Source organism: Pieris rapae, chromosome 8 (genome assembly GCF_905147795.1).
Source record: "Pieris rapae chromosome 8, ilPieRapa1.1, whole genome shotgun sequence".
Lineage (NCBI taxonomy): Eukaryota > Metazoa > Arthropoda > Insecta > Lepidoptera > Pieridae > Pieris > Pieris rapae.
In genome coordinates, this window is record NC_059516.1 from 4,165,619 (window position 1) to 4,180,021 (window position 14,403).

A 14,403-nucleotide genomic window follows, 5' to 3' on the forward strand; every position below is an offset into this window, starting at 1 on the left:
ACTCCATCCACCAATCCAGTTGCTTAAATATGTTATTACATTGTATTTACCTAATGATCCGTAAAGTTATTAAGTTTTAAAATAATTTTCAGCCCAATTAAAGTTAGATTAGGGTTTCACACGCACACGCTAATATAATACAAGCGACATGATTTTGCTTTCTTCATAAAAGCTTTGTCAAAGTTTACGCAATTAACTCACTGTATTAGTAGCAAGTATATTAGGTATAGTACCAAGAGGTATTAAAATACAATATAATAAAATGTAACATCTAACAGATATACATAAGATTTATTAATTTGCGAATCGAAGAAAACTACTACACTTATTGAAGCGTTATCATTACTATATCATACCCTGGAGCGTCTTTATAACTCATGAAAAGATAGTTTTTTCTGTTCGGACGGCACAGAACGCCCAGGTCTTTTTCTCTTTGTCCAATTGTTTTTACGCTGTGATGAAAAGAGACCGGTGAGTACTTAATGCGTCCGCCCTCTGGCAATAAGAAAAGCGATAAGGCCGCCAGTTGCTTTTCATTTAATTATGTTTAATATTTTTTTTCCTTTTATGTAATGCAGCGAAGTGTTAATAAATAAATAAATAAAATAATTGTCAGGTTAAATACGCAACTAAACACTTTAGGAGGACTACCTACGGAAAGAAACAATTGAGATACAAATTTATTTTAGCATATATTTAGTAATAATAATAATAATAGTTTGACTTCTATTTCCTGACTTCAAATTTCGCCCAACTCCCACCCTTCGCCATAATTTTTACATCTTCTGGTGCCAAAAGCGGCGGGTCACTCGTCTTCGAGCACTTCACAACCTTAAAGTTGGCTATTAGGTAATATAATAGCACTTTCAACTCCATTACAGCAAATCGGATACCTAAAATGATGATTTATGAGAACGTATAAAAACTGCAACTAGTGATTTTTCATTCGCTAGTAAATGAAATTGCCGAAATCGAAATTCAAATCTGGATTTCAACTTTACAACAATATGACTACATTTTGAATTTCGAACTGACCTTAGTGACGTAGCAGATAAGTCTGAACAGATAAAACTGTATTTGTTTTACAACAAAGGGTTATAGGCTAGCGATACTTTGTATCAGTTCACAGCATTACCCAAATCATCTTTATTAACTCACCCAAACTGGGTGTTTATACATGCCCACTGTAACTTTATATGTATTTTTACAAACAAACTTATTAAGTCTTTGTTTTAATTTCTGACGACAAGTGAAGTATCATACTGCAGAGTATGCTAATTGCATATATATTTAAATCAATTTTGCGTATAATTAAATTGTCTAAGAAATTTTCGCTAGTCTACTAAAGACTTACCAATACAAATCCTAGGTCCAGCACCGAATGGCATAAAAGTGAAAGGCTTTATATTATTTTTATTCTCATCCGAAAATCTTTCAGGGTCAAACACTTGAGGGTTCGGGAAGTAAAGCGGGTCCATGTGGAGAGAGTTGATAGGAGTGTATACGATATCGTTTAAATTTAACTGAAAAATAATATGTGGTACATTAGTAGGTACGGAAAAACATCCGTGGCGCTACAACCCTTTTTGAACTGGGCCTTGGATTTCTACCTGTTTCATGATCATATTTTGTAAATTTACCTGTCTGTGTGCCTGATACATGCCGTTAATTATTTGGGTTAATATATAAGGCAAATGTTTTCCTTCACCGTACGAGTGAATATTAAATGTGCGCAAAAAAAGTAAGTCTATGGCCGGGACTCGAATCAACGACCTCAATTGGACGCTGAAGCAAACTTTTTTAAATAAACTTAAAGGTTAAATACAGTTTTATATTAATAAATATGATCTCTAATTCTATAACTCAGTGATAAATGCACTAACACTTATTTTTCGGCAGTTTTCTATCTAAATCACACTTGCACATGCCCAGTCGTTGAACCCATCGCGAGTCATTTTATTTATTTTTTATATTTTTAACAACAAACGGAATAACGGGGGCAAACGGACAGGAGGCTCAGCTGTTGTAAAGTGATATCATCGCTCATGGCACTCTCAATTCTAGAAGGTTCGCGAGTGCGTTGCTGCCTTTTCAAGACTTAAAATTGTATCTGAGTTAAAAAGTAGCGTAGCAAATAATACCAAATAAATTTTATTTTTCAATTATTAAAAACAAAACACCGGCGCGTTCTATTTTGTTCAAGTCCACACCATACATCAAATTTTATATTAAAATAATACAATTTTAAGTTTATTTCTATGTAGACGCAATAAATTATGTTTGTAAGGTGAATGAATCAATATAGTTTACGGAGCATACCTTGCATGGTTTGCCTCCATCACGAGGTGGTGGTAATTCATAGGGTTTCGTGCAAACTCTGTCTGCTACAACTGCTACAGACCATTTCCTTAACGCTTCTGCAAAAAAAACATAAATTAAAGATCACGAGTGCATGAATTTAATTTACTATGAAAAAAAGTTATGAAAACAAATAAAATGGTTCAAACCATTCAATACACAATCCAAATACTTCAAATCACTTATTCGGTCGTAAACTAGTGATCCGTGTTTCTCCTGAAACTCTCTGATCTCCTGGTACAATTTCTCCTGAACTTCATTGTTTAGAGCTATCTCATGAAGCAGCATGACTAAGGTTGAGGCAGAGCTTTCAAATCCAGCGGCAAAGAAAATAAATACTTGACCAGCTAACTCTGATTGAGACCAATCTGAAAATGATAGAAATATAGAATTACTATATTTTTATAAATAGTAAATTTGGTTGTTTTTTGTACATTCTTCTTTATATGAATCTTTTGGAAGGAGCAAGAGTCATATTTTATATTTTTTCTTTGTAATTTTGACTTTCAAAGGTGGCTTTTTAATAGGCCTAATTGAACCAAATAATTTGACTTTGAATAAAAAACTTACTTCTAGAAGTATCAGTTGACTTTAGTTCATATTCTGTAGCCACCTCGTCAGTGCCTTCTTTATCAGTTTTTAGCTTTCCTGAAACAAAATAGAAGCAAAGTATCAGTAAAATGTGTATTTCAAAAATCATTACTATTTTTTTAATAAAGCGTATTTACCCTTAGATGCTTCCATGAGAAGTTGAATCATATCTGGTCTCTCAATGTTGTTTTTTTCTCGGTGCTCCATCGTACCAGACACAATGTTCATGAAGAATGAAGTACCTTCTGGAGGAAAAATACGTACGCCCAGAATCTGAAAAGTGCATGAACTTCAGCTCTTTTACCAAGATGACATAATAAAATGAGTTGAGCTTGGCGTATAGACCCGGGCTGTATTGCAAGTTCGGCTCTGTACTTCGAGAGCAAACAATGTCTATGGTGAGAGAACGTTGAGGTATTTGCTACCGCGGGTAGTAAAAAGTCTGCCCGTTCAGTTATTTATTACATACAAATGTAATGTTGAAGAATTACTTTAATATGTTTTTGTAGCACTCCTATCTCAACCAATATTGTGACTTAATACAAACCACAGTAGTCTTTAAATGTATATATTTAGATAGATAAAAATAAAGATTAATAATAACTATATTTTAACCTAATCATAAAATGGCGGATATATTATTTTTATGGTATATTATTTTTTTGTTATTCTACAAATAATAGTTGAATAAATAAATAAATAAATGTTTGGAAAGGCATGCGAACAAATTAGAATAATAATACATTGTGGATTTAATTTTAGAAAAAAACATTTACCTTGGCCACTGCAGGAAATAGCATATTAATAATGAAAATAATTCTTCTAAAAAACGAGAAATTGAATAGTCCTTGACCAGTTCTATAAAACTCATTATCTTTATCTTTAAGGGAATTAACCGTAAGACCAAAAGCAGTTGATGCAATGACATCATTTGTATACCGTCTGATTAAGTCGTCTATATTCATATCCTCGTCTATGTGCTCTGAAACCAAAATCAAATTATTAATTTAAGATAAAATTACGAAAGTTTTTATGACTAGAATGATATACTATGTCCCTTTTATGTAAATACAAATTACATGTGTGGTAAAAAAAACGTGTGGAATGGCAGGTATGTGCTCAGTTGTACGTGCGAGTGTGTGTGTGTGTAAGTTGTGTTAGTGCTTACCGTTCCTGCTTCGACACGGGTAAACTAGACTTCTTTGCCGATGAGTAGGGATGTCTACAACTTCGAATTTAATGACGTGCAATAAGTGATACCTTGATGATCTTATGTTCCAAAATAAACGTATTTTTTTAATGAGTCATCCGCCATACAGTCCTGACCTGGTGCCCTGCGATTTTATTTATTCCCAAGAACTATCAAACATCGAATATAACGATAAGAGGAACGGAGATTACTTGAAAAAACGATAAAAGTATTGACCACTTACAATAAGCCGTTTTTCTAAGCATTTTCAGTGTTACCTGGGTAGAACATAATATTTATAGTAAAACTGTTTTCTTATTAAGTTTCAGAAATTCAGACTAAAATTACAATTCAGAAAATTATATATATAACATTTGCATGAGGTAGTTGTATACACTGCTATGCAAATTTCTACCACTACACTAGATATTTGCGGTGTACTGTGGAGGGAGTCTTACATATTTGACGTCCCACTTGGGCCTTCTATGCTTGTTTCCATGATTATTTTTAAACGAAGGCCACCAGATTCAATCACTGCTTCGCTAAAAACCGTTTGTAAAATAGCTTTTTTTATGTATTTGTCTTTGCAATTAAGTCTGTAATTTGCAAGTGTGACGTTTGGAGAATGTAGGAAGAAAACCGTATGCTGCCCTTTCTATACACGGAGAAATGCGTTTAAAACTTAAACATGAAATTTAATTAGACTTAATTTATATTAAATTACGTGTTTGTATACTCTGTAACCCAATGCGGTTAAATATATTTATACATTCTCTTATAATCTTCCGTATCATACAAAGTGAGGTGAGCTTCTAAAATAAACATTATTAAATAATAAATTAATTTCATCTTAATTTCTTAATTTCATCATGAATAAATCAAAAAAGTTCATCATTCAAAAATATGACTTAATTTTGCCGGTTTTTACTGTTTATAATATATACGGTTTCTGGGTGAGTTGTATAAAAAAAAACATATAGTGGATATTAACCACTCAAGTTTTCTAAATGCCAATATATTAAATGCTGTGCTAATTTGAACGCCGAGTGACTACGACCGGTGTATTAATGTCCCCAACAGCTCGGAACTCCAATGATGTCACTCCTCCGCCCGGTTATAACCTAACAAAACCTAAGCATGCAGAAATAACAAGCCATGACTCGAACATACCTTTGACATATTCAATAATATTAGCGCTAATTTCATTCATAAATGGCATCATTCGTCGCATCTTGGAGCTTGTGAATGCTGGACTCAAAGTAGTTCGCATATCGCGCCATCTGTCACCTGTAATTATTTACATAATTAAGACGCTTATGTGTGATATGTCATAATCACTTATGGTTAGACAATTTCTTACTACAATACCGCGTAGTTTGAAAATTTACGTTCAACCTTATTATGGTTGTCCATTCTCTGTCAATTATTGACTTAACAATCTGATTCTTCGATCATAAAACTAACATGTATTTCTACAAATCCTGCTTTGTAACCTCTTGAATTCAGACGAGCTTAGTCTTTAAATTTATTTAAGAATCTTCTTCTTGGGGATTTCTCTTCTACCTTGTAGCTTCATATATTTAATTATAAAGATTCATTAACCCTAAGATTAGCATTTTCGATTTCATTAATTGTATTAAAGATGAGAATTTTATATACCTACATATAATTATATTTTTTGTTAAGAAGTTATGCACCTTATATACTTTAGTCTCAGTAGATATGTTCGTTTTTATGTTTCCATATATATATATAGAAGAAATCATCAGTCCATTGGCTAATAATTTATGTAACCTGTTGTTTATATGTATGTTTAAGATAACGAATTGTAAATAAGTTTCTGTACAATCTACGACGAACACATTACAAGTACAAAACAAGGTATTAAAATGTAAACAGTGTTGGCACACTATCGTGTTCAGAATATTTAAATATATCTACATTATTTTTAAATAACGAGACTTTTTATAAATATAGTAGGTTATTATTAAACATACTTATTGATAGTGTTATTGCTCTTTAGACATTAAATAACATACTACGCCAGCAGTTTTTAGGATTGAGTTTCTGATATAGATAAAACAAAACAAATTACTGTATCTACTCTATGTATGTAAATAAAATATACAAAAACAAGTATAGCAAACATGTGTAGAAACTTAAAATAAGTATATCATTTTGTATTAATACATAATGTCTTAGTGGCGATCCAATCCTTGGTGGTCTAACGCCCAAACCTAATAACCTATCACAATCCAATTTTGACCATCTGAGATAGACATCTTAATCCAAATATTGATAAAAGTGTGCCAATAACCAATCGGCGGATTGTAATAGCTATCTGTCGATACAAGCTATCCATGATAGTTCGGATCGGTGTATGTGGATAGAACTTTGTATGAAAATGACAGTTCAACGTACCAATATCCTATATAAATATTAAAATCACACCAGTTTTAAAAATAATTAAAAAGCTATTTGATATGTTTTATGATATACATGTATCTATATTTTAATATCATTTACGGTTTCACGGGTTTACTTTATTTGGTTTATATTGATTATCAAATATGAGTGTAAAGATCGAAGAGATTGCATTCTATCCGTCGCACAAAAATTAAATATATTCGTTTCGATTGTATACTCCTATCTACATCCCAATAACTAAACCCTGGTTATTGGGATGTAAATAGGAGACCTTATCTGTATAAAGCCGAAACTATAATTGTTTCGTTTATAGAGTACATGGGATTGTGTCGTAACTTCCATAACCGATAGCGACTTCCAACAGTTTTTGTACCACGTTGTTTTTGTACCAAGGTTGCAACTGTTATAGTAGTTAACGAGATCGTATATAAAAACTTCGGGATCGGTATTGCTGATACTGATGTAAAAATAAATAATGAATGATACGCAGATGTCCTACTCCCTATTAAAAGTATAGAAACAGAATAAGACTTCACGCCATATTTTAAAACAAGTCGCTATATATATGTATATATGTAAAATACCTTTCATGCTGAACATACTGTCTCCCATTAGAGGCTCAACTTCCACGGGTATGAAGTCTCTGTGATCCACGAAATGCTCGAAATCTTTCACCGTCACAGCTTTTATGATCTCCGGGTCTCGAATCATGATTATGTTCTTTATTCCTTCTATGTAACCGACATATCTAGAAAAAAATGGACGTTAGCGGTATGCCTTCCATCGTTGTCTCGAACCATTGGTAATTGTCGTTAATAATTGGAATAGTTTATACGTCAAATTCTATTTATTATTTATTTAACAGCCAGTTACTATGCCGCTTCGCTTTTCTATGACAAACAATATATATATGTAGTTATATTTAAGTTGGTGCTTTCTTCGCTCAATAAATACGTATCGCAATACAGCGAGAAAATGCTGCCAGCATTAAAGGTGCACTGCCAGAGAGATCGACCTTTTTAATTTTCTATTTATTAATTTAATTACTATTGTAATCAATATGTAGATTAAGAAGATTGTGGTAACTTATTTGTGTATTGAAAATAAATGCTTACACCTTTACAAAGCACGTATAATTCTAAATTTTGTCAAGCAACTAAAACAACAATTTAAGTATTCTACTGTCTGGTTTATTGTCTAAACTATAAAAGGTCCCTCAAGTCACATATAAATTGATACGACCTTCGTCGGACATCAACTCGCCTTGATTGTTATAAATTTAATAACACATAAAATTTGTTTTTATAGTTTCTGGCGATATATGTACAGAATGTGTATGTAGAGAAGCTTATAATATCGTATAGTTATTTCATCCAAAATATTGTCGTTATAAGTTATAAATTTTATACTATGGCTTTAAAGATATTGCCGAATATTTATATTTATTAAGCAAAACGCGCGACATGTTTTTTCATAGTCGAAACAAAACATGTTATTTGAATCACGTTTCGTATGATTCGCAAAAAATAAATTGGAGTTCTTAAAAATGCCTAAAACGTTAGTTAAAACTCAATAAATAAACACGTTAAAAATAATCTTACCTCTCATCAGGATATGCTCTATACACAGCATCTAAATCCTCAACCATATGCGTCTTTTTGAATGAACTCCGGATTGTATTGCCAAACAGTGGCCATCCTGGTACATATTTAATTCCCCGGGCATCGAAGTAGTGATGTATTTGCTTGTAGTTGTAGTACAGGTAGGTTAGTACCGCTGTCACAAGGAAAATAACAGCTTCAATGAGCATCGCTGTTGAGCTTTGAATCAACTGTGATTGAAGTGGTCAATTGTAGTGTTGAAGTAATGGGACAAGTTTGAAGAGTTCGCGATTTATATTGGGGATGGGAGGAAGGATTTTGTTTAAGCATATCTAGGGAAAAACTATACACTTTATGAAACATGAGTAATGTTGTTTTATGTCCTCACCTCACACTGTTCCTTTCATGTTTATTTCTTGAAATCGTCGATCCATAAAAAATAATTATAAAATATTAAAATTATTAATTGTCACAATAGGCCTTTTTTATTTAATAAATATTACTTTATATCATACAGTGTATGTAAAATATATAAAATATATTAGTATATGTGTGTGTATTAAATTGCTATCGCTTTTAAATTAAACATAGAATTACATTATTATCAAACCAGATAACAGTCGGGAATACTTATTAATATAAAACATCATCATTGCTATTTAGGGCACAAAAATGTGTATGTTTCTTATTGCTATTTAACTAAGGAATTAATTAATTTAATTTGAATTATCTATTAGATTTAAATGATCAGTGGTCATGGATAGAATCATGGCTACAGACGATTAAATTTCATTAAATTAAAATACATGATACACCTTTATAGCGTTGGTTCGAAGAGAACACAATCAATGAGGGATAATGAATTTGTTTAATATAGTAATATTTCTAGTACAACCAAAAATAAACGTGTTTAATGTAAGTTTATTAAGTAATTACCATGCTCAGCATGTTTTTCAGCAAACATGGAGAGAAACAGTCTCTCGCTGTAAGAAATCTATTATTAGACTCAAAATTTTCTACAAAAATCTACTATTATGTATTACCCATCGCTAAGAAGTATTTAATATGTCGTATAATGGTCACACATTTCCTATTATTAAGGTCTTTAACAAAAAAGTTCTTGATGGATTTGGAATATCGAGTTATATATATATTATTCGAGAGAATATCGAGAAAACTTATGCAGATCATCAATCTAAGGAAAGTTGCCTACCTGTTGCGCCAAGACCGCCCTTAATTAATTATGGGTAAACGCAAAATTAATTAAATAATTAGTAGATGGAAAAGCATGATTGCGTAACGTTAGGAATCTGACGGGTTTGGCAACTGAGGAAGAGTTGCTTTGGTAGACCTTAGTTTGGAAGTGCCAAAGAAAACCTTTGTTACTGCATCATAAAACGTGTTGGTTTTTTCAGATTGAGTTCTAAACTTTCGAAAGAGCCAATAAAAACGATCGGTCAATCCAGATCGGAACAAACAAAAGGCCGTTAAAAACCGTTACTTTATCCATCTCACGCACACAACCTTTTTAAAGGAGTTATGATATATTCTACGATAGACCTAAGTACCAAAGATTTCACAGTTTCCGTACTTAAACGCTTATTAGGGCCGTTGTGCGTAAAACTAAGCCAGCCTAGCTCAAACCAGAAGCACAGAAGTCTTGGGCATTTCGCAGGCTTCACAGAGCGACCTCATTGCTCCGAGGATTTCTGCACGGTGGGAAGCCACAGCAACGAGAACTCATAGTTGAGTAAACAAGTAAATATACATAAATCATAAGAGTTTGAGAAACGGGTTCTGTGGAATCGATTTCTAATGTCACATGTTAAATCCTACATTTGATTCATATAGATATTGTTTGCACAGAATATTCTGACTTGCCTGTGATAAGTAAATACTAAAATAGTAGAACATAATGGATCGGTTGGCTTATGAAACTTTAAATAATAGATTAAAAATGATAAATTTCGCTTGCAAAAAATATTTCTACTTGTAGTGCTAATTAAATTATAAAATTATTACTTTTACTGAAAAGAGATAACTAGGGTAAGGGGTCGTAAACAGTGCACTTTATATAGTGGCATAGCTCCAATAAATAAGTTAGAAATATAAATATTTGTGTTTACAAAACAAACTTCATATTTTTTTCATTTTTTAACTATTGTTGTTGTTGCAGTTGCAGTTTCTTTCAAGCATCTTTACAACGGTGTTGGCTTACTGGCTTCAGCGTTCGACTCACATCCCTGAGGTCGTAGGCTCGATACCTCTCCGTGCACCAATGGACTTGCTATGTGCGCAGTTAACATTCGCTCGAACGAACAAGGAAAACATCGTGCAGCAAAACTGCTTTAGACCAAAAACGTCAACGGGCGTGTCAGGAAGCAAATAGCCTACTTGCGTATTTGACAAATGATCGTGTAACAGATACAGAGGCCCAGTCCTAAAAAGTTTGTAGCGCTCTTGATTTATTCTTATTTTATATTTCAAACAAAAATCTTGAATAATAAATATTCTTGACCGTTCTTCTCTTCAGTTTTTGACACTTGATTTGGGATTTTTTGACAATCATTAGCGCAACTATTAATGACTAATATAATTTTATTAAATGTTGTAAATAACAGATTCATAAGATACATCGCAATCAAACAATGTTTTTATCATATTTTATCCTATCTTTATTATTCAACTAAAAGAGCAGGAGCAAAGTCAAATAAGGGGGACCACATCTATAAAACTATCATTCAATCTCAAAGCACTTCCAAATTAAAGTACACACTTCCTTTGTAGTAGTTGTATCAAATTGTTTAAAATACATTACACGCTCAGGTAATTGGCATCTGTTACCTATGCATAAACTTTGTTTTGTTTTGTTAAGTATGTCTCGATGTAATGTCTATTTATTACAGGCAGACGTAGTGGTTTTAAAACTAATAACATAGTTACCCTCACAAATTCTAATGTACGTTACTATATATCGCGCTTATAGATCGCTTTTTAAATAAATAAATCGATAGTAGAACTAAGATTAAAAAAGGTTTGAAACAAACCAGTCAGGATTGAAACAACTAGTCTTTCATATCTTCAATCCACGGCTAAATGGGCATTAACACTCGCTTATACGGTAAAGAAAATCTTTGAGAGGAAACCGTCCTTTGACCCAAAAAAGTCGACGGCGTACGTCAGGCAATATTAAGAAATACAAATTACAAATGATCACGAGACAATCTGAGGCCAATACCAAGGGTCGTAGCTCATTTGTTTTTATTTAAACAAATCAAGTACGACAAGCGTTATATATATTAACAAAGCGGCAATGCTAATTTGTGTTGATAGTGATCGTATTATTAATATTTGAATCTGTGGGAGCACCTATTGCCACTTGTTATTGACGTGACTTCGCTTCATTGTTTAAATTGAAAAACATTTTATGTCACTTATATTTGAAGTACGTTTTACGCCCTATTCTATACAAAAGAAACTGAAAATATGAAAGAAAATTGTTCACGCCGTATAATCACAAAAAGTTCTTTAATAAGGTAACATAAGCGATTATAATCCTTTACATAATACAAATTACAGCAGTGGTGGCGTAGTGACTTTAGGGTCCGACGGTCCCGGAGGTCGTTGGTTCGAAACCCGGCTGTGCATCAATGAACTTTCTGTACATGTGTGCATACAACATTGGCTCGAACGGTCAAGGAAATCGCAAGCAAACGGGCTTGCATAAGACCCTAAAAGTCGAGGGCGTATGTTCATATCATACAGAAGCATGATCACCTACGTGTCTATTAGATTGACAAATTATCAATCAAATGAAACAGACAGAAATCTGAGGCCCAGACCTAAAAACGTTGTAGTGCCACTGATCTATTTATTTACGACTTACAATAATATACGCACGCATCACCATGCATTCAAAAAATTGTTACGCCACGGCTAGCAAACTATTTACTCACTTTCCTCGAAGACTAAATAGTGTGAGAGAGTAAGCCATAAGCTTTGACAACAATTATAAATAATTTAACTGTCTTGTTAATATTGTGATTATAAGCATGACTGATTGTGCGGATTTTTAAAATGAATAGCTCTAAATATATTATAGTATTCTTTGCAAGAAAACAATTTTTTTGTTAATCCGTGGGGTTCAAGTGTACATGCGCTTATTACAGATTTATGTTGGCACCTGGTAGATAGTACCGGTGACTCCAGAGGTGGCACATTCCTGGCTTAACGAAGTATCGCAATACCGCGAGGAAATGCTACCAGCTTTAAAGGTACACTGCCACAGAGACAAAACTATAAGTGTTAAGAAAATTGTCAACGAATAAATAAATATTTATTTATTTATATCAAATATATACACGGATATGTTCATTAGTAAATTTTAGCCAAATCGAAAGAGATTTCTAGCAGATATAGAAAAAGTCCTCATAATATCCCATTTAAAGTCGACATTACAGTGCAACGCTCTGCAATGTTTTAAAACGATACAATTGCGTCATGAATAAATTCATGAGGACGGATTCAAATGCATGTATTTCATAGTGTCAAACAATGCGAGAGGTATTTAGAAACGTTTGATAATGTTAGGAATTCTGGATGAAATTCTGGTGTACAATATCTGCTGAGCTCACATCGCTTTTATTATAAATTAAATGGTGTTAACATTTCAATTAATTAATTGAGACGTTTTATTTTGCTTTAATTAACAGAACGCGGTTATCTTGTTATTTAATAAATAATTCATTAGTCAAACAAACCCTATGTTGTAAAATTTATGCGATCTACCTGAACTTCTGTACAAAAATGTGGTAATTACTATTCTTGTTACTTTTAGGTTGGGGAAAAAGTCTTTAGGCATTTTAGTATATATGAACTTGTAATCAAATCTCGTTGGCTATACTATTTGTATATGGCTGGTTTTAGTATCATTAAAAGTTTACATTTTAAAGAAGATAATTCCAAATTCAAATAAGGAAAATGTGCGATTTTTATTTGTAAATGAAGAAATTCGATACAATTTAATAAACAACAAAAAAAGGTAAAAATGCAATGCAAGCCGCAAAAAAAATTGCGATCCGGAAATTTTGATGACAAAGATGCATGTCGCTCTGATCGCCCTATTACGGATAAAATGGATGCCATTTTTAAAAGGTGGAGCAAAATCGGCATATAAGTAGTTACGACTTAGCTGAAGAACTGGAAATTGACCACAAAACAGTTTTGGCAAATTTGAAAAAAAACTGGGTGCACTAACAGCTCAATATTTGAGTACCTCACGAGCTCACTGAAAGAAACCTAATGAACCGTGTACTCATTTGTGATTCTTTATTACGACGTAGTGAAACCGAAACATTTCTGAAGAGGCTAATAATTGGTGATTAAAAGCGACTCACGTGACAAAAAGGTTGTGGTCAAACGTGAGGCTTCACAGACTGTAACCCTGGTAACAAATCCCACACTAACTTTAACCCATTTTAGTATGACACATTGCATTGAAAGCAAAATCATCTTTCTCTATCCATCGAATAACTACTGAAAGAGACAAGGCATTCATGACCATTCGTTACCTTCAAAACCGTTGGAAAGCAATATTATCTAGATGTGGATGTCAGCAAGATTAATAAACAAGATAAACAGATGAACATAGGATATTACGTGACAACGTAAATACGTTTTATTTCCTCTCCCGTCTCATGACTCACAATATTTTTTCTATCGTAAAACTATCTGCAGTCTCCCAAGACAGATTTCATCGGCTACAAGCTTACCCATTATAAGGTTAGGGTTGCCATTTTAACGACATTACCAGTTTTTCGCAAATTACACAATGCTGCTGTGGTAACTTAAAAAATCTGCAAATTTTATTAAATTATCTGCACAGACCTAAATGTTTGTTGCAACTCCTTGACATCACGGGCCCAGTGAGAAGACTGAAAAGGACAAAACAATTTTAACTAGTGAATTAGTGTTATTGTAATATGTTTACATTAAGTGCTAAACAGTGATTGAAATAAAAACACAAGCGCTGAGTGTCTATTTATTTATTTATTTATTTATGTCTTCCCTTATAGAGACTGTAAGTAGTGTTATTGAAAACATTTTTATATTTAATTAGATTAGACTTAAAAACTTATTAGTCTGAAGTTAGGTTAAATCGTAATGTCCATTATGTCTTAGTAAAACACACGTACCAAAAATAAAAAAATAAAACTGCACATTGATATGTTGATTTTT

The 14,403-nt window shown here is 32.7% G+C and overlaps 1 protein-coding gene across 1 annotated transcript; it reads right to left on the reverse strand.

Annotated features, from left to right (window-relative positions):
- Positions 1 to 677: 677 nt before the first annotated feature.
- Positions 678 to 8,419, reverse strand: LOC111002860 (probable cytochrome P450 9f2). The gene is made up of 10 exons (XM_022273125.2): positions 8,167 to 8,419; positions 7,150 to 7,313; positions 5,309 to 5,425; positions 3,726 to 3,931; positions 3,087 to 3,222; positions 2,929 to 3,006; positions 2,508 to 2,726; positions 2,320 to 2,417; positions 1,355 to 1,523; positions 678 to 893 (listed from the first exon to the last, which is right to left on the reverse strand). Exons 1-10 carry the CDS (start codon positions 8,373 to 8,375, stop codon positions 727 to 729), a joined length of 1,563 nt encoding a protein of 520 aa, XP_022128817.2. The 5' UTR covers positions 8,376 to 8,419; the 3' UTR covers positions 678 to 726.
- Positions 8,420 to 14,403: the final 5,984 nt, after the last annotated feature.